The sequence below is a fragment of the Vicia villosa genome, linkage group LG4 (assembly GCF_029867415.1).
Source record: "Vicia villosa cultivar HV-30 ecotype Madison, WI linkage group LG4, Vvil1.0, whole genome shotgun sequence".
In the NCBI taxonomy this organism is placed as follows: Eukaryota; Viridiplantae; Streptophyta; class Magnoliopsida; order Fabales; family Fabaceae; genus Vicia; species Vicia villosa.
The window spans coordinates 2,333,916-2,357,914 of NC_081183.1; the positions used below are offsets into that span (position 1 = coordinate 2,333,916).

The 23,999-nt window shown below is 32.1% G+C and overlaps 1 protein-coding gene and 1 pseudogene across 1 annotated transcript; both read left to right on the forward strand.

Moving 5' to 3' along the window:
- Window positions 1-6,922: 6,922 nt before the first annotated feature.
- Window positions 6,923-11,130, forward strand: LOC131594306 (probable sulfate transporter 3.5). Its single transcript, XM_058866400.1, has 12 exons — window positions 6,923-7,380; window positions 7,485-7,692; window positions 8,118-8,289; window positions 8,518-8,583; window positions 8,828-8,941; window positions 9,058-9,174; window positions 9,261-9,387; window positions 9,517-9,803; window positions 9,922-10,112; window positions 10,220-10,293; window positions 10,606-10,682; window positions 10,854-11,130. The coding sequence occupies exons 1-12, from the start codon at window positions 7,059-7,061 to the stop codon at window positions 11,016-11,018; spliced, it is 1,920 nt and encodes a 639-aa protein (XP_058722383.1). The 5' UTR covers window positions 6,923-7,058; the 3' UTR covers window positions 11,019-11,130.
- Window positions 11,131-11,196: 66 nt separating this feature from the next.
- On the forward strand, window positions 11,197-23,511 carry LOC131594824 (probable sulfate transporter 3.5; annotated as a pseudogene).
- The last annotated feature ends 488 nt before the right edge of the window (window positions 23,512-23,999 follow it).

Sequence of the window (23,999 nt, forward strand, 5' to 3'; positions counted from 1 at the left end):
TTTGTATGTTAGACTTCTTGGCGAAGATTCTCATCGTCTCTTAAGGCAATATTTTGTATGTTGAACTTTCTAACGAAGACCCATACTGCCTTTTAAGATGATATTTTATATGTTAGACTTTCTGACTAAGATCTTTTCCGTCCTTCGGGACCACCCAAATATGATCAAAACTATATATTAAGAGTGTCATTCTAATACTTTAATTAGCAATTCAATAATGAATAAAATGAATGTGAGATTTAATTGAGCTCCTAAGTATATAGGCAATATCATGTTTGGGTTTTGCCACCCTAAGATTAAGCATAAGCTCTCTTTGCAACTTTAATGTATTTATTAAATCCAATTGAATGAAGAAACCAAAATCATCTTTGTTTAATACTAGGTTAACGAAATGATGCAATAATTGAGGTTAACGAAATCATATTAAAGATCATCCACACAATTATTAAAGATCATCCACACAATGAAGACTCTCACTTGCGTTTCAAATTTGATCAAAAGTTTTCAGATTTTGCTCGAGTGTACATGTGTTCAATTGGGTGATTTTTAATTTTTTTTTTTCAATTTTTATGAACAGTTGGGGGAGTTGACACCTCTATATTCACTTAATTGCCCAACCAAGGGAGGCTTATTTGATCCTTTATTAAAACAAAATTAAGAGCTCTACCGACATAGATTCTAGCCATTAAACATATATAGACATAGATACTAGTACATTATATTGATATAAATATAAACAAAAATAGTAATATTTGATGAATAATTCTATTGTTTTATGTTTATCAAATATTTTTCTATGAAACAATTTTTTTATATATGATAAAATAAAATAAAATGCATTTTAGAAAATGCAATATTTTTTTAATGAGATTAAAAATATGGGTACAAAAAAAAATATTTCCGTAATATATTCATAATTTTATTTATTTATTTATTTATAAACTCTGGTTCATATGAGAATGCGTATTTTTCGAACCTTCGTCACTTTTGTCTTTAGCAGAAACTCGTTTATCACTCGAGTCCAATTACTTAAGTTGATATTCATAATTATTATTTTTATCTTATAATTGAGTCTTATAGGATTATACTATATTAATTGGATCATTAAGTAAGCTAGCACCAACATTAATTGCTACAAAAATCCACTCATGATTTCCAATTAATGTTAGTAAGTGTTTGATTACTTCGTTTTACTTACTCTTATTAAAAAAGTTTGTGGTAGGGTATAATAATGTGCTGATTTTATGTATATATTAATATGTGTACTTAAAATAATATCCGACCGAGGGAGGTTTATTTGGTAGTATAAGAGAGTTTGCTCATACTCTAATCCTAAAAATCAAACCTACCTCTTGGTAGCTTTGTGAAATCTAGATTTACCAATCACATTTGGCCTTTTAAACAACTAAACTTCATTATCATCATTATTTGAGGTATTTGATGTTCTAGAAAGTAGAAAAGCAACTAAACTTTATAGACTAACTAAGCAATTATGTGCAATTATAAGTTGAGTGATGAAGCTAATGACTTTAGGAAAAAAAGGGTTATGAAGGAGAAATGTGTCTGGTCGACTAGGGCTATTTTATACTGATTTGGAAGTTTGGATGGTAGGACTAAGAAAAATAAAGTTAGGGAGTTCATTTTGTCTAAATTCTTGGATTTTGTGACAATTCAAGAAATTAAATTTAGTGTGGTCTCTCTTTCTATTGTGCATTATTTGTGGGATAACTCCTTCCGTGTTTGGAGTTTTTGTCCTTTAGTAGGAAGTAATACTGGTTTGTTATCGATATGGTGTAGTTTGAAGGGAAGATTCTTATTCTCATTCTCTGGTTTGTTTTTGGAGACTTCAATTCTATATGTCTTTTAGGCTGACCTCTGGAATGTGGATTGTTTAAAGATAATTTTTTTTGTAGACCTTCTATGGGAAGAACCTCCAACGAAAACTCAAATATATCTCTATTTTAGAAATGCATTTTCGAAGTAATTTTTTTTAGATTTTCCCAGAATTCGGAAATGCATCTCCGAAAACATCAAATGGGAGGTGTTTTTAGAAATGCATTTCCGAAGTAATTTTTTTTCTAGATTTTCCCAAAATTCGAAAATACATCTCCGAAAACATCAAATGGGAGGTGTTTTCGAAAATGCATTTTCAAAGTAATTTTTTTTCAAGATTTTCCCGAATTCGAAAATGCATCTCCGAAAACATCAAATAGAGAGTGTTTTTGGAGATGCATTTTCGAAAACTCACCATCATCAATGTAATTTCATGGGTTTTTAATCCTTTTTTCTTCAACTTGGATAACGAGCTTTGTCCCTTTTTCTTTAATTTTCATTGTTTCTCAACTTTGAAATACGAGTCATGAATTTTGTTTACAATGTTTTCATGTTAAATGATTCTATAAGTATAATATATGAATGAAAATCTGGGTTGGAGGTAGAATTTAGATTTTTGGTTGAAGGTATGGAGGAAGATGATAACCAAAACCCATAAATTTTTTAGTGACCAAAATTTTCCATTACTAAATCAGTCACAAAAATTTATTGTTACACGTCACTCGCCACGTCTTTAAAATTTAATGATGTTACTGTCATTTAGATAGAAAGGACTAATGTTGAAAATTCTGGTATGACAGACTTGGATGTCAATCCCGATGTCAAGACATCTGATCTGTTATTAATGTAGCACAAGCAGAATACAAGGATCCCCCATTATTTAATTACTTTTAGAGAAGAGTCAATGAGACCTGGGATCACACATGTTCAACATACATAACCAGATTATAAATTTACATGGTTCTGTATAGGAACAGCTAACACTTCTGAACCTGATGTTATAAACAAAGTCATAACATCCATAACTAAACAAACAAATAAACAATGCAAAAACATAAACAACACACAGAATTGTTCACCCAGTTCGGTTCTAACTAACCTACTCTGGAGGCAACAAAGCCAGGAAGGAAATTCACTATCAGTAGTCTTAATTTGAAGCTAAACTCCCCCGTTTACAACTTCGCACTTAAACCCTACCCAATGCAATCTCTACCTAGGTTCTCCCTAGATATGGAATATCTCCATCCCACTCCCAATCATAGCAATGATGTCTAGTAGTCAACAACTCAGCCACTGCATCGACAGCCTAATTCCCAACACTTTAAACACAAACAAACACAACGTTAACTTGAAGTTGCTTACAAGCTTCCTCCTAGAACAAAACTTCACTCATTGCTTCACAGCTTTTGAGTGATTAAAATAAACCTCTCACCTACAGGCTTTGAGGCACAAATCAGTGACCATCCCACACACCGGGTGGTTCACCTACACGGATAACCCTAGAAACTACATCTTTCTAGCTCGGGCTGTTAGCACCAATTAGGTTACAAATGTTTCTATTTATAACTTGACCTTAGTTAGACTTGGGCTTAGAATCGCAGCACTTTGCTGTTACAAATATGCAGAAAATATTCTGCTACAAATAAGGTCTTTCAATCCTGAGTTTCCTAAATTAGAAACTGCTGAATCCAATCTTCTGATCTGATTCTTCCTGAATCTTCAATCTTCTGATTTGATTCTTCAATTATTCTTTTGACCTTTAAATATGCGCCACATAGGATTACATAATATTCACATAGAATTCTGTATCTGTTAAGTACAAACTGAATCTTCCTTCCAGTTTTGCAGGCGATGTCATGAGTTGATGTCATGACATTCCATCTAACATCTTGCTTGTACCTGTTTTATTCTTTATAAACTTGCAAGATTCACATCTTGACCATTTGCTGCTATTATATGTTTTAGCCAAACATTAGACAATAATACAAGACAGACAGAGCATCAACAAATCAACAAATGTGATATATTTTAAAAAGTTGAAAGATCAAAATGGTCTTTTTAAAAGTTAAGGGATTAAATTGGATCCGAGTTAAAGATAATGGACGAATAAATATATTTAGCATTTTTTTTTATTTTAATCTTTTCTTTTTTCTTTCTTATTATGTAAGTCATATTAGCCTCAATTTTTATATATAGTTTTTAGCATATATATTAGAATTTATTTTTAAAAAAATACATAAATATTCTAAAAGAATATTTGATTCTATATCTTATTTATACCATATAAAAATTGGCAGGATATTATAAGACGAAATCTTCCATTTTAATTAATTAAATTTGATCTATATACATTAATTAAAAATAAAAATCAAGTATATAACTCATCACTTACTATTTAGAACAACGATGTTGATACAACTTGTATGATTTAATATACTGACCACAAGCATATATTAAATAAAAACAAAATAACTTTTATAAACAAAATCGGTGACCTTTGTGAAGAAAAAAATAGCATTGTTTTATTTACTCTTTGAGGGTATCAATTTCAGATTCTTTTTCTTTTTTAAAAAATAAAATTTTAGATTCTTTTTTCTTTTCAATATTTCCTTTCAAGCTGTTTTCACCCATCTGAAAGTTAAGTCAGATGAAAATATAACTTTTTTTTAATTGATTATTCAAGTTCCCAAACGGTGATACGTTGAAGACCTCACCCATGCATCAAATGAATAATTAAACTGCTTATGAAAATCTGAAAAGGTAAACTATATTATATGATAAAATAAATCTGGGTCATTTTCTATTAACAATATAGTTTTATATAACTATAATAAAAAAATATTTTTCTTTTATAACAGTTAACCCTTTATTTGGCATAGTAATTGTTAATTTTTCTCCAAAATAATATATTTGAAAGTTGCTTTAGGTCAATTAAAAATATTTTTAGATAAGTCACATATGTTTGTTAATTATTTTTAACTAAAATAATCCTTTTATCCAATTTGATGATAACTATTTATTTCTCTATATATGGAATGTTTGCTATTATAGAAAAAAATTATTCATTCAAAAGATCTTTTGTACCATAAACGCATGAGTTAAAAAAGATAAAAGTAAAAAAATATATGTTAAAATTAAAATGAAAAAGGTTAAAATTAAAAAAATTTAAATGCAGAAAATTTAATGAAAAATTTTGAACTTCAGAAAAGTTGAATAATTTTTTTTAATATAATATTTTTATATTTTATTCATTAACATTTTTCTTTAAAATACATATTAACGTTTTATTTCTTTTAATTTTTACCCGATATATTTTAAAATGAATGAATTTATATATTATCAATCTCGTCCTATTTGTCAATAATGGACCGTTGAACCTCTATTTCACAAAAAATTGTTGATCAATTATTGACTCTGACTTCTCTCTGCCCCTAAAACGTTTTATAACACGTTTCCCACTACCACCGATACGAAAGTCTTGGGACGAGGCAATACCTCTTCTTTGGTCGATATTCCAACGTTGCCTCTTATGGGGCGGTCTAACGATATCTCCTTGGCTCTCTACAATTATAATACTAGAAAATATATCAAAAAGACCATATAATTTGCAATAATTTTTTTAAACATTTATAAATTTTTGATAAAGTAATTATGATTTCAAAAAAATAGATTAGTTTTAATTTTTCTTTATATTTGTTAATCATACATTTTTAATTCACACTTTAATAATAAATGTATTTAAAGATTATTGAATAAATATGTATAGAATAAAAATATTTTTTATTAATATTTTTTAAAAGACTAAATTGTAATTTAATTTTTGAAAAGCAAAAAACTTAGATACAAATCTTTATGTATGCTTTTTTACTATTTTTTCAATAAAAATATGTCTGGTTTTTACTACTTAATTTTCTGATATAAAAGTATTATAGTGTTATCCAATAGTACATATAGTCACGTATAATTTTGTTAAAATATATGAAAATTTATGGGATAATATATGATATTTATTCTTAAAATTGGTAAGATATATGATTTGCGACCATATTATATCTTGTAAACTTAAAATTAATATATATAAAAAGGGTTGATCATATTATTCTAAATTTTAAAAAAAAATTTGCTTAAAAATTGAATATAAAATTCTTGCAAACTTCTATATGTAATTCCTATAACAACTGTTCCATGGATAAACTCTTCAGATAAACACATTTAGTTACTAATATTTAATAATCCAAAAAATCAAAGTATAATAATTAATCGTCAACAAATTTCTAATTATATACATTAAAACAGAGTAATATGAGTTTAGTACAAAATTTTAAGAAGAAAATAACTAAAAAAAGGAAAACAGAAGTTTAGGTTGAACATAGAGTCTTATCCAATATAGTAAATGTATTTAAATATTATTGAATAAATATGTATAAAATAAAAATATTTTTGTTAATATTTTTTAAAAGATTAAATTGTAATTTAATTTTCAAAAAAAAAAAACTTAGATACAATTCTTTAGATCTGATAATTACTATTTTTAATAAAAATATGATAAATATATAAGTTTTTTCCTTTTAAAAACTACTTAATTTTTTATATAAAAAATGTTATAGTGTTATCAAATATTATATTTCCTACAATTTTCTTAAAATATATCAAAATTTATGGGATATATGATATTTATTCTTAAAATTGAAAATTTATGGGATCTATGATATTTATTCTTAAAATTGATAAAATATATGATTTGCAACCATATAATATTAAATAGTTCTTGTAAACTTAAAATTAACATATATAAAAAGGATTGATCATATCATTCTAAATTTAAAAAATATATTTTTTTGCTTTAAAAAATTCAATATAAAATTCTTGCAATATTCTATATAACATTTAGTACAAAATTTAAAGAAAAAATAAAAAAATAAAGGAAAAAAGAAATTTAGGTTGAACATAGAGTCTTATCCAATATAGTAAAAAAAAGTTTATGTCTATTCAAAATTGCGTCAACCACACGTGTGCTATTTCTTAGTGTAATTAACATTCATGCGAAATAGTTGCCACCACTAAAGGCTATAAATACACACATGACAGACTCTCACACACACCTAAACAAAACCAAAACAGAATAAAACTAACTCATCATATATTACTATTTGCACATTCCAACCTTTGTGTTTGTTTGTGTTTATGTGTTTTGTTGATTTCGTTTCTGCATAGGATTTTCTGCAATGACGAAACTTGAACAAGAGATTCATCATAATGGGGTGAACTTATCAACCCGAAGAGGGTTCGGAACAAAGCTGAAATCCGGGCTGAAAGAAACGTTTTTTCCTGATGATCCTTTTCGACAGATTATGGAAGAGGAAAAACCGTCTCGTAGGTTGATTAAAGGGGTGCAGTATTTTGTTCCAATCTTTGAGTGGTTGCCGAATTATAATCTGAGGTTGTTTTTCTCTGACTTGATTGCTGGTCTCACCATTGCTAGCCTTGCCATTCCTCAAGGCATTAGTTATGCCAAACTCGCAAATCTTCCTCCTCTTGTTGGCCTTTGTAAGTCTATCTGACTGTCTGTCTTTTTGTCTGCGCGTAATTACAGAGACTCTGATATTTTAATTTTTAATTGTTTATTGTTTATTGTGTGAAATATTTTTCAGATTCAAGTTTTGTGCCACCGTTAGTGTATGCTGTGTTTGGGAGTTCAAGGCACATGGCGGTTGGAACAATAGCAGCTGCATCATTGCTAATTGGTGACACAATATCAACTGTTGCTGACCCTATAAAAGAACCAACATTGTATCTTCATTTGATTTTTACAACAACTTTTGTCACTGGTGTTTTTCAGGCTTGTTTGGGTTTCTTCAGGTAACGTGAAAAAAACAGAGTACTTTGTCTTTTTCTTAAAATTAAGTTTTTTTTTTTTTTCTGATTTCATGACATGTGAGTCTCTTTGGCTTTGTTTGGTACCAAGAAAATAAGATAAAGTTACCTTACCCATGTAACACTTACATTTCAGATTGAAAACGTGTCCGATGTGTTTGACTATAACACGGATTATTATGGTTACATTAAACGGTTCACATTCTTGTCGGGATTCATGATGATTTGCGTAAAAACAAAATTGATGTATTTCGTTCAAATTTAAGATCAAATACATTGATACATCAGATTGAACGTGTATCAGTGTTTTGACACAGATACTAAAATATTAATACAAAAATTTATGTAATACTGACAATTCATATTGAAGGCGTGTTTTGATGCTAATGCTGATGAAATAATTTCTGTAGGCTTGGAATATTGGTTGATTTCTTTTCCCATTCTACCATTACTGGATTCATGGGTGGCACTGCAGTGATTCTCATCCTTCAACAACTGAAGGGTATTTTGGGATTGAAACATTTTTCAACCAAAACCAATCTTATATCAGTGATAGAAGCCATCTTCACCAATAGACATGAGGTTAGTATCTTGAACTAAAAGTAATATTTTTTTCTTCATGGCTGATCAAATTAATAAGAGGCTAATTACCATGTTAAATCAGATTATTATTATAGACAATAAATTTATCTTATGATGCCTTGTTTGATTAAAAAATAAATGAAGAAAAATATTATGTTAAAAATTTTATTTATTTATTTTAATTTGTGGAAATAAGTTGTGAAATTTTCTTTTTTACTAATATAACAGATAAGATGGGAAACAACACTTCTTGGAATAATCTTCCTAATTTTCTTGCAATTTACAAGGCATCTGGTGAGTGCTTTATTTGGTAGTGTTATATATAGTCATTCTAATTTCAACTTTTGCTTTTTCCATTTTTTACTTTTTTTTGTTATAACAACATAGAAAAAGTGGCTTGATATAGAAGACTTTTTAGTGCACCACTAAGAAGTTTTAGTTCAACAAACTATGAATAAATTGTTTGTATTTTTAATTTAGTGAAAATGAGTTTGATTATTTTCTAATTATTTTATTTTTTTAATTTAATTTTTCTTAGAGGGTTAAGAAACCAAAACTCTTTTGGGTATCTGCTATAGCTCCAATGACAACTGTAGTAGTTGGTGGTGTTTTTACATACCTTGTCAAAGGTCAAAATCATGGAATTCAAATTGTAAGTTCTAAATGATAATTATAATAATTACCTTTTTCCCTTCATTTTCTTAGTATTTTAATTATATAAAATAAAAAATTTATTTGTTCTTATATTTACTATATCTATATGTATAGGTGGGGCATCTAGATAAAGGATTAAACCCTTGGTCCATTCAATATTTGAATTTTGATAGTAGATATTTATCAGCAGTGTTGAGAGCTGGCTTAATCACTGGAGTTTTGTCATTAGCGGTAATTAATTAAAATCTATCTAATTTAGGGGAGTATTTTTTATTATTAATTAATAATTTTTTTTTATATATCATATGTATATGTAGGAAGGAATAGCCATAGGAAGAAGCTTTTCTGTTACTGATAATACACCTCATGATGGAAACAAAGAGATGATAGCTTTTGGACTCATGAATTTATTTGGTTCTTTTACATCATGTTACTTGACTAGTGGTAAGTTTAATTTTTTTTCCTCACATATTTAGTGGCTTAAATTATCAGGACTTTGTAGGTTCGAATTCGCGCATTGTATATGATTTCTTTACATATTTATTAACCGAGCTGTTTTAACGAATTTTGTAGGACCATTTTCCAAGACTGCCGTGAATTATAATGCAGGGTGTAAGAGTGCAATGACAAATGTGGTACAAGCAGTTCTAATGGCCCTTACCCTACAATTTTTGGCACCACTATTTGGCAACACACCCCTTGTTGCTCTATCAGCTATTATTGTGTCCGCAATGTTAGGGCTCATAAATTATGAAGAAGCTATTTATCTCTTTAAAGTTGATAAATTCGATTTTGTCATTTGTATGAGTGCATTCTTGGGCGTCGCGTTTATAAGCATGGACATGGGCCTTATGATCTCTGTGAGTATATTTTTATTTTCATTAGCGTGATCGCATTTGTGATTGCAATTGCAATTTAAAACTATAATAAAAAATTCGATTTTTTTCTGAATTATTATTTTGAATATGTCGAATTTAGGTTGGACTAGGTGTGCTTAGAGGACTACTATATTTGGCTAGACCTGCATCATGCAAACTTGGAAAGTTACCTGATTCTGGTATATACAGAGATGTTGAACATTATTCGAATGCTTCAACCGTTCCAGGGATTTTAGCTTTACAAATTGGTTCTCCTGTTTACTTTTCAAATTCTACTTACCTCAAAGAAAGGTAATTAATTAAATTTTATTTTCACTTATTTGTTGTAATATAATGATAATCTCTTATACATATATGTTAACTAAACAATCTTAAAATTTCTTTAAATTGAATATTAGGATTTTGAGATATGTTAAAAGTGAACAAGGCTCTTCTGGAGATAACGTGGAACATGTTATACTAGATTTTACAGGTAAAAAAAAAGTTTTTGTATTTGATCTTTGTAATATGTTGTTTTATTTTAATCTTGTAAATATATTTAATATATATGTAATATTCATTTTGGCTTGTATTCCATATACATATAATGTTATTATGAAATTTGTCATTAAATTATTTATTTCAGTATTTCACCACTAAGTTCAATGATAAAAAAAATATATTATGAATTTTATTTTTTAGTCATTAACTCATTCAAAAAAGTTCATAGTAACTTTTATTGAAAATTTTATATTATGCATAGATATTAATTTTTTTTCTCCCTTTTTTAATGTTTATTGTACAGGAGTAAATTCCATTGACACAACTGGTATTGAAGGATTATTGGAGACAAATAAAGTGTTAAAAAGAAAAGGAATTCAGGTATATCATTTACATCTCATGCTTTGAAGTTTATTTTCACTATTAGAAAAAAAAATTAAACTAAATAATGCTTATTATAGTTATATCAAAATTGATTTTCATAATTATAAATTGAATCACTAAATGAAATTTCTATCTATACTAACATTTTTTTATCATATTATTATATAGATGTCATTAGTAAACCCAAGGCTAGAGGTTATGGAGAAGCTAATACTATCAAAGTTTGTTGAAAAGATTGGAAAGGAAAAATTCTATCTAAATTTGGACGATGCAGTGATAGCAAGTCAATATTCATCAAGATCCAAGACAAATAATAATGAAGAGACAGTTTAATAGACTTGTCATTTCTAAATATACCTTAATAAATCAAAATTATGTTGTACACACTTTGATTGTTATAATCATTTTGTATCAATGTGATAGTATAACATTACTTTTGATAGAATTGAGAATGTGTTTGGTAAAATTACTTATCTTCTTCTCATAATTAAAGAATATGGCAAGGTTAATAATGACTTATGTAGATCAAGTAGTAATTCATTAAAATAACAGAATTTATAACATGGATAATTTTATTAAAAAATATATTTCAGTTTGAATTTTAAAGGATTTATAAGATATTATGAAGGAGGAATGTGTTGATGGCATATATGTTTAGCCAACGAAATTTGTTGTTCGAGAAAATGTAGATAAGTATCCTTGAATGTGAGAGTTCCTTATTTAGAAGAAGTTCATAGAAAATAATCATGATCGTCTTACTTAAGGATATGAGCCTTCAAATTAAGGAAAGCTTGATTCATATCACGAGAGATACAAAAATGTTTCTCATGAATGAAATTTTTATGCTTCCAGACTAAATTGATAATTAATTTGAAAAATATTTTTCAAAGGTTCATTAAGCCAAAAGTCTGTCCAAAAATTAATTTTTTAATAATTTACCAATTTTTTATTGAGGGTTATCTTGAATAATATGTAAATGAGAATTAATAGAAGAACGAACATAGGAGGCAATGTGATGTTCGTTCTTCTAATATCAATTTTGGCTCTTAAGATTGACATTAGAAAAGCAAGACTACTAGTTACTAATATATCTTTCTTTAATGAAACTTCTCTAACGAGGAGAAATAATTGTGAATTTTTTTTTATAAGTCAAATGAATTGCATTAATCGAGTACAAGGGGTACTCAACCCTTTACAAAGAAACGAAAAACGATAAGACAAAGCTATCACCGGATAAGAACTCCACTCATCAAGAGTTACCTGAATTTAACCATGCTTAACTGCACAAAGCCACTCCCAAGCTAAAGATTTAGCAACAATAACAATCTCCCGACTCCCTTGCAACCACCTATTAAACAGAATATCATTCCCAATCCTTGGCATAGGCAAAGTTGGAGCGCCATCTTTCACATCCATTGAAAATGTACTTTATGTTGAAGGACTAAAGCATAATCTTCTAAGCATAAGCCAACTTTGTGACAAAAGCTTCAACATCAAGTTCACCAAAGATGAATGCTTGATTGAAGATGAAGTCACTCATGAGGCAAAACTCATAGGGAAAATAATTAATAATTTTCATGATTTCTTTGGATAATTTATCTTTTTCGCATCGTTTAATCTAATGACAAAGGGGGAGAAAATATATGTGTATGTGTATGCTTGTCTCTAACTTTTACAGCAATAAAGATGTCAAGTTATCTATGAATCAAACATACTTTGATCAATGGGGGTTATCAAAGTTATGGGAGAATTCACATAAGAACATGATGCACTTCAACTTCCAAATGATTGTCATCATAAAAAAGGAGGAGAATGTGAAGTCAAGTCTCTCCAACATTATGTTTTGATGAAGACAACTATTACGAGTATATATCAAAAAAGGACGAGCAAAAGAATAATACTTAAAGAGCTATGGGTCCAGACTTAAGCAATTTCATGAAGATTATCTTTGGAAAATGATCTTCAATTAACAGGTACAAGTTGCAATTCAAGTCTTGATATACATAGTGAGCTAAAAAATACCTAACATATTAATACATATGCATCACTACTTTAAAAATACATTGCCGTTGCTTTCAAACATGTTTTATAAGTATTTTTAAAAAATGATACATTGGTAACCAGTTACATAAACGTAAAAATAGTTTTCATAAAATTGCGCTGTTTTGAAAAAGTATCATGTGTATCCGGTTACACCATTTTTTGTAGCCGATTACACATTCGAAAAATTCAATTTTTCATATAAATGATGATTTCAACGAATTTCAAAATGCATCTATCAATCGTGGCATTCTTTCATGATTTCATTTCAGATTTCAAATCTTCACCTCTTTTAATATAATTCAAACACATTCTTCATCTCATTTTTCAAATACAAGTGTGTTGATTCTTAAACTTCCATTGAAATTTGTTTCATACAATTATCATATCAGTCTAGAAAGTTTAAGTATCATATTAATTGATTACAATTGATAAAAGTCTTACAACTTCAAACATCTTATAAAATCCATATTTATGTAAATACCTTATTGTCCAAGATTATTGGAAACAAGAGAGTGAAAAATAAAGGATTATTTTCTTTTTCTACTTGTTTGATCTGTATGCCTTGTTGTCCAGGATTGTTGGAAGCAAGAGAGCTGAATTGGAGAAGATTGTTCTCTTTTCAACTGGGTTGATCATAAGGTGTTGTTGCCTAATGATTTGTTAGAAGCTTGTGTCTAGAAGTCTATATAAAATATCTTACATGTTGTAAGGGGATTGGATGTACGCTCAGATTGTGAGGGAAAATAGGATACATCGCGTGTACTTTACTTCCTGCACTTTACCGCTTTCATTGCCTAACATAACTAGAAAAGAAAGAACCAATGGGCATAAAACCAGATCAATTTTTTAAAGTCCTAATTCACCTCCCCTCTTAGGTGCACTACATACTTACAAATAAGGTTAAATATGTATGTGGTCCCTACAAATAACCCAAAATTTAGTTATAGCCCTTATAAGATTTCCCTCCAAAGAATGGTGCTCTTAAAGTTTTTCATCCACACTTTTGGTCTCTATCGTCTACTTCATATAAATGGGTGAAATATTTTGTACCTATCTTTGAGTGGTTACCAAAATATAGTTGGAGTTTATTCTTCTCATACTTAATTGCTAACCTTGCTATTCCTAGAGACATTAGCTTTGCAAAACTTGCAAATCTTCCTCCTCTGGTTGCTCTATGTAAGTCTTTCTTCTCATTCTTAACTTCAATTTCACTCTTTCTAATCTCAAAAAATGTTTACTTTTGATGTATAATATAAAAATCAAAATGTTATGCTTACACCCATTCCTACACTATATACTTACACCGTATGCATTTTTTTACCTTATTTATACGGTAAAAATTATTTTTTAAATAAGAAAAATATATTTATGAACAGTGTTGTGAACTGTACATAATAGTGGTGTGAACAATGACCATAAATAATGTCCGTAAACAGTGTATGAACACAAATTTTTAGTAATAAATCAAAATTGGTCAATGAAATGTAAAAAATGGTTAACAAAGTGATGAAGTTGGTTAATAAATGTCTAGATATTAAAAATGATTTTTAGTAATAAAACAAAGTTGGTTATTGAAATATAAAAAGTTGGTTAATAAAGTGATGAAGTTAATTAATAAACGCTCAGATATTAAAAATAAATTTTTAGTAGTAAAAAATTGTTGGTTAATGAAATGTAATAAATTGGTTAATGAAGTGATGGAGTTGGTTGACGAAATTTAAAATGTTAGTTAATGAAGTTATGAAGTTGGATAATAAAGAAAACATACAAATATAATTTTATTTTTATTTTTTTTTTAAAATAATTTGTTATTATAATATTTTACCGTTTATCGAATTAGTGAACAATAAAATACGGTGTAGGTGTACGTGTAGAATGTTAGTGTAAGAATTTCTAAACAAATAGTATAGCTAGGTAATTATTATTTGCAAATTAGGTCTAATGATTAAATGTTTGGTGAATTTATTAGTATATCAGATTTAGGCTTTGCGCCACCACTAGTGTATGTTGTTTTTGGGAGTTGAAGGCACATGGCTGTTGGAACAATACCAGCTGCTTCATTACTAATCGGTGATACAATATTAATTGTTGCTGACCATGGAAAAAGCCAACATTGTATCTTCATTTGATCTTCACAACAACCTTTATCACTTGTGTTCTCCAAACTTGTTTGGTGTTTTTTTTGGGAGGTATCGCTGATAGAAAGGTTTCAGCAACTATTAATTCTTTAGATCTATGGTTCTACAAAGAATAGAAACAAAACTACTTGCATAAAAAGAAAGGAAATAAAAAGTTGTGTTAATTTCTCTACTTGATTTCAAAGGGGCAGCATCCCTTAAATACAAGGAATAGTTTAAACCCTAATGGGTTGTACCGAAAATGGGCCTGGCCCAACAAATAAAACATAAAACAACATTAAATTAAAATAGCTATTTTGTGACAAATCCTTTAAGCCACTTGGGCTTAAGTTTGATTCGTGTAGGCCTGGTATCACTACTATCCGGCCCAGTAGCAACCTTGTCCTCAAGGTTGGGTGTAGGTTGATCCAATGGACTTTGAAAAGCAGCAGCCCATTTAGAAGGCCCATACGCGGAAGGGAGATATGTGCTAGGGTTAGCTTGCAACCGAATAGTTTCTTGAGAATAGTTATTGGCATCCAGCTGTAAAGGGACAATGGGAAGCGTGTTGGAGTGTGGAACAGTTGGATTCTGAACGACAGAAGTGGGGAACAACTTTGCCTTGGTTAGCGGACTCTCACATGGGGAAACGGTCACATTATCCAAGGGTTTAGATTGGGTGGATAAGGGATCCAATGCTGGGAACAATGAGGATTGAGGTAGCGTGATGGGGCTCACTCGAGGATCACGTGAAGTACTTGCATTAGGTACAGAAAACCCCACTTTATGAGATTCAAAGTGCATCTCGTGTTTCATTTTCCCATCTACTTCTCTCACTTAGTTAAGTGTCTTTCTCTCTTTAGAAGTGTTCTTCTTCTTTGTACTTCGGTTCTCTCTTCCTTCAAACTCTTCAGTACTCTTTACTTCCATTTTGGTGGTGTAACCTTCATCATTCAAAACCAATGACTTATCCGATGAGTGTGAGGTAGGTATTAAACTTTGTTGTCTGAGTGTGTTTCCGTTATCATTAAGTGGATCCTCTGATGATATTAATCATTGTTTGTCTGTTTGCAGGTTTGGTATAGACAAAGCATGGTGAGGATGTTCTTGGTCATGGTGGTCCTCCGATGGTTCTTCAAACTCTGGTGGAATGACCAAAGACGATGGTGGTGTGTCTTCATGGTGGAAAGCTCGTAACTGCGAGACGTTGATAACCGGATGTATTCTGCAGGACGTTGGAAGGTCCAGATGATACACTACAGGTCTAATTCGGCGAAGGATCTTGAATGGGCCGAAGTACCGTTTAGATTACTTCTGAGATGTGCGTCGGTGGATTGAAATCTGGCGATAGGGCTGGAGTTTAAGTAAAACGAGGTCGCCTTCTTGAAAGGTACAAGCTTTTCATTTTCTATTTCCTTGGATCTCCATTTCTTTTTTGCTTTTGGCTAAGTTGTATTGTAAGGTTTGTAACAACTCTTCTCGGTGTTGCAAGGATTCATCCACTAAAGGAAGGTGTGTGGATCCGGCCGTGTACTGTGGAAACGACGGAGGAGGGCGGCCATAAAGAGCTTCAAATGGGGACATTTTAATAGCAGAATGGTGGTTCGTATTGTGCCAAAACTCAGCCAAGTGTAAGTAGTTAAACCATTTCTTTGCATTCACGCTTGTAAAGCATCGTAAGTAAGTCTCTAAACACCTGTTCATAACTTCTGTTTGTCCTTCGGTTTCAGGGTGGTATACGGAGCTGCATTTCAAGGTCGTTCCTTGAGCCTTGAAAAGTTCCCGCCAAAAGGTGCTGAGGAAAAGGGGGTCACGGTCAGAGACAATGGACTTGGGGACTACATGCAAGCAGCATATTTCCGCTGAGAACCGAAGGGCAAGATCCTTAGCTGAAAACTTTGTAGGAAGAGCAATGAAGTGAGAGAACTTCGTGAGCCTGTCGCACACTACCCAAATCACCGTGTGACCAAGAGAGTTTGGAAGGTGAGTAATAAAATCCATACTTAAATCATCCCATACTTGAGTAGGTGTAGGTAGAGGTTGAAGAAGTCCCTGTTGTTTTGTTGTCATGTATTTGTTTTGCTGGTATGTAGCGCATGCTTTCACGAAATTCTTGAAGTCTTTGTAAACTCCAGGCCATAAGAATGAAGAAGAGACTCGAGCAAGTGTTGGTTGTAAACCCGAATGGCCTCCTTCTGGTGTGCAGTGATATTCAGTGATGATTTTGGTTCGCAACTGGTGAGCATCAGGTATAAAAATCCGTCCCTTGAAATATATAAGACCAGCCTTGCTTTAAAATTTATTTTGGGGTGATATATCCTTTTGAACTTTCGTAATGATTTTCATGCCTTCTGGATCTGATGTGTAAAACTGTTTTAATTGATTGAGGAGAAGAGGAACAGGGGACGAAATGGACATCAGAAGAGCTTCATCATCGTGGGAAATGCGACTGAGGGCATCAGTAACCTGATTGGTCTTACCAGGTTTGTAATGAATATCAAATTCGAATCCTTGTAACTTTGCTGCCCACTTATGTTGTTCTGGGGTTTGGATGGTCTGAATTAATAGATTCTTTAAACTCTTCTGATTTGTGAAAATATGAAAGTGTCTGCCTATTAAATATTGTCGCCATTTCCTGACAGCTTCTGTGATGGCAAACATCTCACGAACGTACACGGAAGAAGCTTAGAGACGGTTACAAAGTTTCTTGCTGAAGAAGGCAATTGAATGGCCTTCTTGGGACAGAACAACACTCACAGCCACTCCGGAAGCATCTGTCTCAAGCACAAATGGCTTGGTGAAATCAGGAAGGCCCAGCACTGGTGTTTCAGTCATTTTCCGTTTTAAATTGTAAAGTTGAGTCAGCTTTTGTAGTCCATTGTAGCTTTTTAAAGTGTAATAAATTAGTGAGTGGAGCGGCGAGAGAGGCGTAATGATGCACAAATCTTCTATAAAAGCCGGCGAGTCCTAAAAAACCCTGAGTGCCGTGAGTGATCGTGGATTCTGCCATTCTAGAATAGCTTAAATCTTTGCTGGATCTGGGGTTACACCTTCACTTGAAATAATGTGACCTAAGTAATCAACACTAGGAACAACAAACACACACTTTGATAATTTGGCATAAAATTGATTAGATAAAAGCAAGTTGAAATGAGTTTTAAATGATGTGCATGATCAGAAATAGAAGAACTGTAAATAAGAATATTGTCAAAGAAAACTAACATAAACTTTCGTAGGTTATGGTCTGAGCAAATCGTTCATAGCCGATTGAAAAGATCTAGGAGCGTTAGTTACGCCAAATGGCATTACCAAGAACTCGTAGTGCCCGTCAAACGTCCTGAATGCAGTTTTGTGAGTATCCTTAGGAGTTACCCGAATCTGGTGGTAGCCAGATTCGGTGGTAGCCAGATCGTAGATCGATCTTAGAAAAAATAGTTGCTGAACCAAATTCATCAAAAAGGTCATCGATTGTAGGTATAGGAAAACAGTCTCGAACTGTAATAGAATTTAGAGCTCTATAGTCCACACAAAAGGGCCATGAGCCATCCTTTTTTCGAACTAACAAAACAGGGGAGGGGTATGGGCTGTTACTGGGTTTAATAATACCTTCACTAAGCATATCTTGTATGATAGTTGTCATATCATCCTTTTGAGGGTGTAGATAGCGATAAGGTTTCACGTTGATTGGGGCAGTGTTCGGTTGGATTGGTATGTGATGGTCATGCGGTCGAGGCAGTGGGAGGCCTTTAGGATGGGTAAATATGGTTGCATAGGATTTGAGAATGGAGGAAATTTTGGGTGGTAGGTTGTTAGGAAGTGAGTCTAAGATATTTGTGGATGAGATTTGAGGTGTACAATCTGTATGTGGTTGGAAGAGTAAAAGGTGCAGGGAAGCTATAGAGTCTGTTCTTAGAAGGTGGCAGACATTGTTGTAAGAAGATGGTGAAATGGAAGTGTTGGTGTCACCGGTTATGGTGATGTCATTGTTGTTGTGGGTGAAAGAAATCTTAGGAATTGAAAAGTCTGCCATTAGTGGTCCCAATGTCCTTAACCATTCCATTCCGAGGACAACGTCAGCCCCTTCAATAGGTAGAAAGTGAAAAGGAATCAATAATGAATTATTTTGGATTTTGATAGGAACCTTTGGGCAGATGCCTGAACAAGATAATCTAGAGCCGTTTCTCACCATTACCGAAAAATTTGGAATAGGTTGAGTGTGAAGTTTAAAGTGATGTACTATGCGTGGCTGTAAGATGTTATGAGTGCTCCCTGTATCAATCAAAACAGCAACCGAGAGTCCATTTATAGAACCTTTGAATTTTAAAGTCTTTGGGGAAAATTTGCCATTTTCCATTGTGGCATTTGGTTCTGCGCACACAGCAGCTGGTTCGGTGATGGCTGGATCATCATCCTCCATGAGAAGCAGAAATTTTCCAGCTTGGCACTTGTGGTCGGGGATAAATTTTTCGTCACAATTGAAACACAAATCTTGAAGTGGCTGTGTTGGTTTTAAAGGTAATTTGGTAGTTGAAGATAGTGAAGTGGGTGGTGTATGAGGAAAAAGGCTTTTGAAATTTAGGTTTAGCGTCACGGATTTTGGATTCAATTAGTTTGGCAAGCCCAATTTCTTGAGAGACGGAAGCTGGTTTATGAATGGCTAACTCATTCTGAATATCCGGAATTAATCCTGAAATAAAGCAATTTAGAATAGCCTCTCTTGATAATCCCATCACTTGATTTCCCAAATTTTCAAATTGGGCTTGGTATTCCATAACCGAATGGGTTTGTTTGAGTTTGAACAATTCTGCTTGGTGATTATCATAGGTAGATGGCCCAAACCTAAGTTCCAATGCTTTTGTAAAAGAGGTCCAATCCATTAACTCACGATTCTGATGCATCCATTTAAACCAAGCCAACGCTTCTCCTTTCATATAGAAAGACATCATAGCTAAACGATTATCGGCTGGTAGATTATAGAAAGTAAAAAATTGATTGGCTTGGAATAACCATTCTAATGGGTTTGATACGTCAAACATTGCGAGCTCTAATTTTGGTGTACGGAAGGAGGGAATAGGGGGTTTTGTGAATGTTGGGGATAGGGTATGTGTGAAACTTGTGGAATGGAGAAAAGGGGGCTGGTAGTAAAAACTTGGGGTGCTGTATAATAAGGAGGATCCAAGTAGGATTGGATTGGGTGGGGAATAACCTATGATATGGGGAAAGGGTTGAGTGGAAAATGGTGGAAAATGGAGGAGGTAGGGTGGTTTGTGTGGCGGTAGTGTATAGTGATGAGGAGATAAGAGTTCTTATGAAATTAGGGGATGAGTGGGGTATGTGGGGGTAGGAGTGGAAACAAGAGATGGGTTTAGAGCAGTACCTGATGAGGTGGCGGAGTGAACAGTTCCGCTGTGAATAGTAGCAGCGGACGAAACAGTAGGTGGTGTCACAAATCTGCTGTGAACAGTACCGTTGCCGTGAACAGTACCGCTACCGTGAATAGTAATGCTGTCGGGAATAGTGTTTCCGTGAACAGTAACCGCGGAAACAGCACCAGAAGGCTGTTTTTCAGCTTGAGAGGCTAACATTGTGAGCAAGATGATGATGTTGTCATACCTAGAATCAGAAATTTGTTTTTCATTGTCCATTCTAGTCTGAAGTTGGTCCATTTCGGAGTGGGTTTTGAGAAATCTGTCATCCATTTGGAGTTGAGTTTCTTGCATAGCATTATCAAGGTGAAGGTGGGCTGTTTGGACAACTTCATCAACAATATCTTTGGGGTTGGGTGGTTTGGGAGGTGCCATAGATTCAAGATGAAAGCACCAATTTGATAGAAAGGTTTCAGCAACTATTAATTCTTTAGATCTAGGGTTCTACAAAGGATAGAAACAAAACTACCTGCATAAAAAGAAAGGAAATAAAAAGTTGTGTTAATTTCTCTACTTGATTTCTGATCGTACCTGATTAGAAGGATCGTCAAGGCCTGCTCGGAAGTTGGGTCTTCGTGAAGTAAAAGGGGGGGGGTGTACCTGCAAGGTACTCCGATGCCAAAGTGAGAAGACGATCAAAGGAGAGCAAGTACAAGCTAAAGGTTAGAAAGAAGTGAATACCTGACCCTCTAGTGAAAGAGGGTATTTATAGCCCCCAGCGCTGTGCCATGATCTCGCTACTGGGCTGGACTTCCAAGCCCAACTAGGAGACTGTAAGGTTTCCTGGGCGGAAATATCGGAGGTGCGTGAGCGCCCTCTGTCCTGGTTAACCGCTCCGAAGTTTAAGGGAGACGCGGTCTTTTAGGGACCACGTGGACTCCGCATTATTCGGGGGGTTGGACATGAAGGAGCCCTACAAGGAGCAGAGTCCTCGGCGAGAGGATGCTCGCGGGGAGCACCCGTGCCGGGCGCCAGGCAGCCCGCGGGGAGCGTTATGCCGGGCAAAGGGTAGACGAGCAGGCCTTGCTCTTTATGGGCCATGAAATAGTTGGGGCCCTCAAAGGGAAAGTGGGCCGAAGGTAGATTGGGTCGAATCTTGGCCCAGTCCAGAACAATTTTAAAGGGGCAGCATCCCTTAAATACAAGGAATAGTTTAAACCCTAATAGGTTGTACCGAAAATGGGCCTGGCCCAACAAATAAAACATAAAACAACATTAAATTAAAATAGCTATTTTGTGACAAATCCTTTAAGCCACTTGGGCTTAAGTTTGATTCGTGTATGCCTGGTATCAATCGCGCTGTCAATCTCATCCTTCAACAACTAGAGGATGTATCTTTGGATTGAAACATTTTCAACCAAAACCAATGTTGTATCAGTGACAAAACCAATATTGACTATTGTTTGAACCCCAAATAGTGAGAGAAGAAATTCATATTAATGAGGTGAACTTAACATCCCAAAGAGTGTTCGTAACAAAACACGTTTTATATTCGTATTAATATATATTTTTGTTATATTATTATATAGATGTTAATTGTAAATCCAAGAGTTAAGGAGAAGTTAGTTATTTGCATCAAAATTTCTAAAAGAAATTGGAAAGGATGCAATTTATATAAATTTGGAGGATGTTTTTATGTCATGCCAGAATCCATTAAGATGAATAGTAGAGACATATAATAATAATAATAATAATAATAATAATAATAATAATAATAATAATAATAATGAAGATATGGTTTTAAAAAGTCTTTATTTGTAGAAAAAATACTTGTCAAATCGGTGAAAAATGACTTGTTAAGACGATTTCGAACCTGATCTAAGAATTGCAGACATAAGGAGTTTCGACTTCTTAAGTTGGATTTGAACTTGACTTAAGAATATATTATTAGGTCAGTTACACAATGTGTGACTTAATAAGTATTGACTTTTAGAAAGCTCTAACTCAATTCATACCTGATTTAACAAGTTTCTTTTAAATCGGATATATTTAACAGACCTAACAAATTTGATTTTTTTGTAATAACAGTTTTTGATTTGCGCACGCACGCACGCGCACACATATATACACACATATATACACGCACACATTTTAGGAATCCGTTAACAATAAAAAAATTCAAAGATCTCTCTCGTTGGAGATAGAAATTGAGATGGATTATATATCATATATATGTAGGAAGGAATAGCCATAGGAAGAAGCTTTTCTGTTACTGATAATACACCTCATGATGGAAACAAAGAGATGATAGGTTGTGGACTCATCAATTTATTTGGTTCTTTTACCTCATGTTACTTGACTAGTGGTAAGTTTTATTTTTTTTCACATAGTTTAGTGGCTGAAATTAACCGGACTTTGCACGTTTGAATTAATTTGTATCTGATTTCTTTACATTATTATTAACTGAGTTGTTTTAACAGAATTTTGTAGGACCATTTTCTAAGACTGTCGTGAATTATAATGCAGGGTGTAAAAGTGCAATGACAAATGTGGTACAAGCAATTCTAATGGCACTTACCCTACAATTCTTGGCACCACTATTTGGAAACACACCACTTGTTGCTCTATCAGCTATTATTGTGTCCGCAATGTTGGGGATCATAAATTATGAAGAAGCTATTTATCTCTTTAAAGTTGATAAATTCGATTTTATCATTTGTATGAGTGCATTCTTGAGCGGCGCCTTTATAAGTATTGACATGGGCCTTATGATATCTGTGAGTATACTCGCATCTGGTACTGATTGCAACTGCAATTTAAAACCATGATAAAAAATTTAATTTTTTTTGAATTATTATTTAGAATATGTTAGGTTGGATTAGGTTTGCTTAGAGGACTACTATATTTGGCTAGACCTGCATCATGCAAACTTAAAAAGTTATCTGATTCTCGTATATAGAGATGTTGAACATTATTCTAATGGTTCAACCGTTCCAGGAATTTTAGCTTTACCAATTGGTTCTCCTGTTTACTTTTTAAATTCTACTTACCTCAAAGAAAGGTAACTAATTAAATTTTATATTCACTTATATTTTGTTATATAATGATAATCTCTTATACATATATCTTAACTTAACTACTTAAAATTTCTTAAAATTGAATATTAGGATTTTGAGATATGTTAAAAGTGAACAAGGCTCTTCTGGAGATAATGTGGAACATGTTATACTCGATTTTACTAGTAAAAATAAAATTATTTTTGTTTTTGATCTTTGTAGTATGTTGTTTTATAAGGAATAAGGAATAAAGAGATTAAGTCATAAATAAGGAATAAAGATATAAAAATAAAATTTTAATTTTATAATAATTTATCTGTCACAATTTTTTTTAAATTATAAAAATAATTATTTTTTTAAATACATATTATGCGTTCGGTGTGTTTCGAATAAACTTTAACTCTCTTTTATTAAGGGTGCAATGAAGAACCCTTTAATCAATAAAAAATAAATTAAGTTAATTGATGAAATTATCATGTTAAAAGTATCCTCTTATTAAAATTATAATTTTTAATTTATATTATTTTATTTCTTTAGTTAATTTTATATGAGAATAATGTGTTGATTTAAATATTTAATAGGTTGATCATCGTTATTTTCAAAATTATTATTATATATTGATTATAATTGTATGTATTTAATTATATATCTTGATTAATATCATTAATTATATTATTAATACAATTGATTTACTTTGATTTTAATTTTTTAATAAATATTGTGTTACTTCGT

Excerpts from the sequence above, each read along its gene's own strand:
- LOC131594306 (XM_058866400.1), top strand. The coding sequence starts at position 7,059 with ATGACGAAACTTGAACAAGAGATTCATCATAATGGGGTGAACTTATCA. Across the intron at positions 7,693-8,117 it reads GCTTGTTTGGGTTTCTTCAG|GCTTGGAATATTGGTTGATT; the intron begins GTAACGTGAAAA and ends TAATTTCTGTAG. Across the intron at positions 9,175-9,260 it reads CTGGAGTTTTGTCATTAGCG|GAAGGAATAGCCATAGGAAG; the intron begins GTAATTAATTAA and ends ATGTATATGTAG.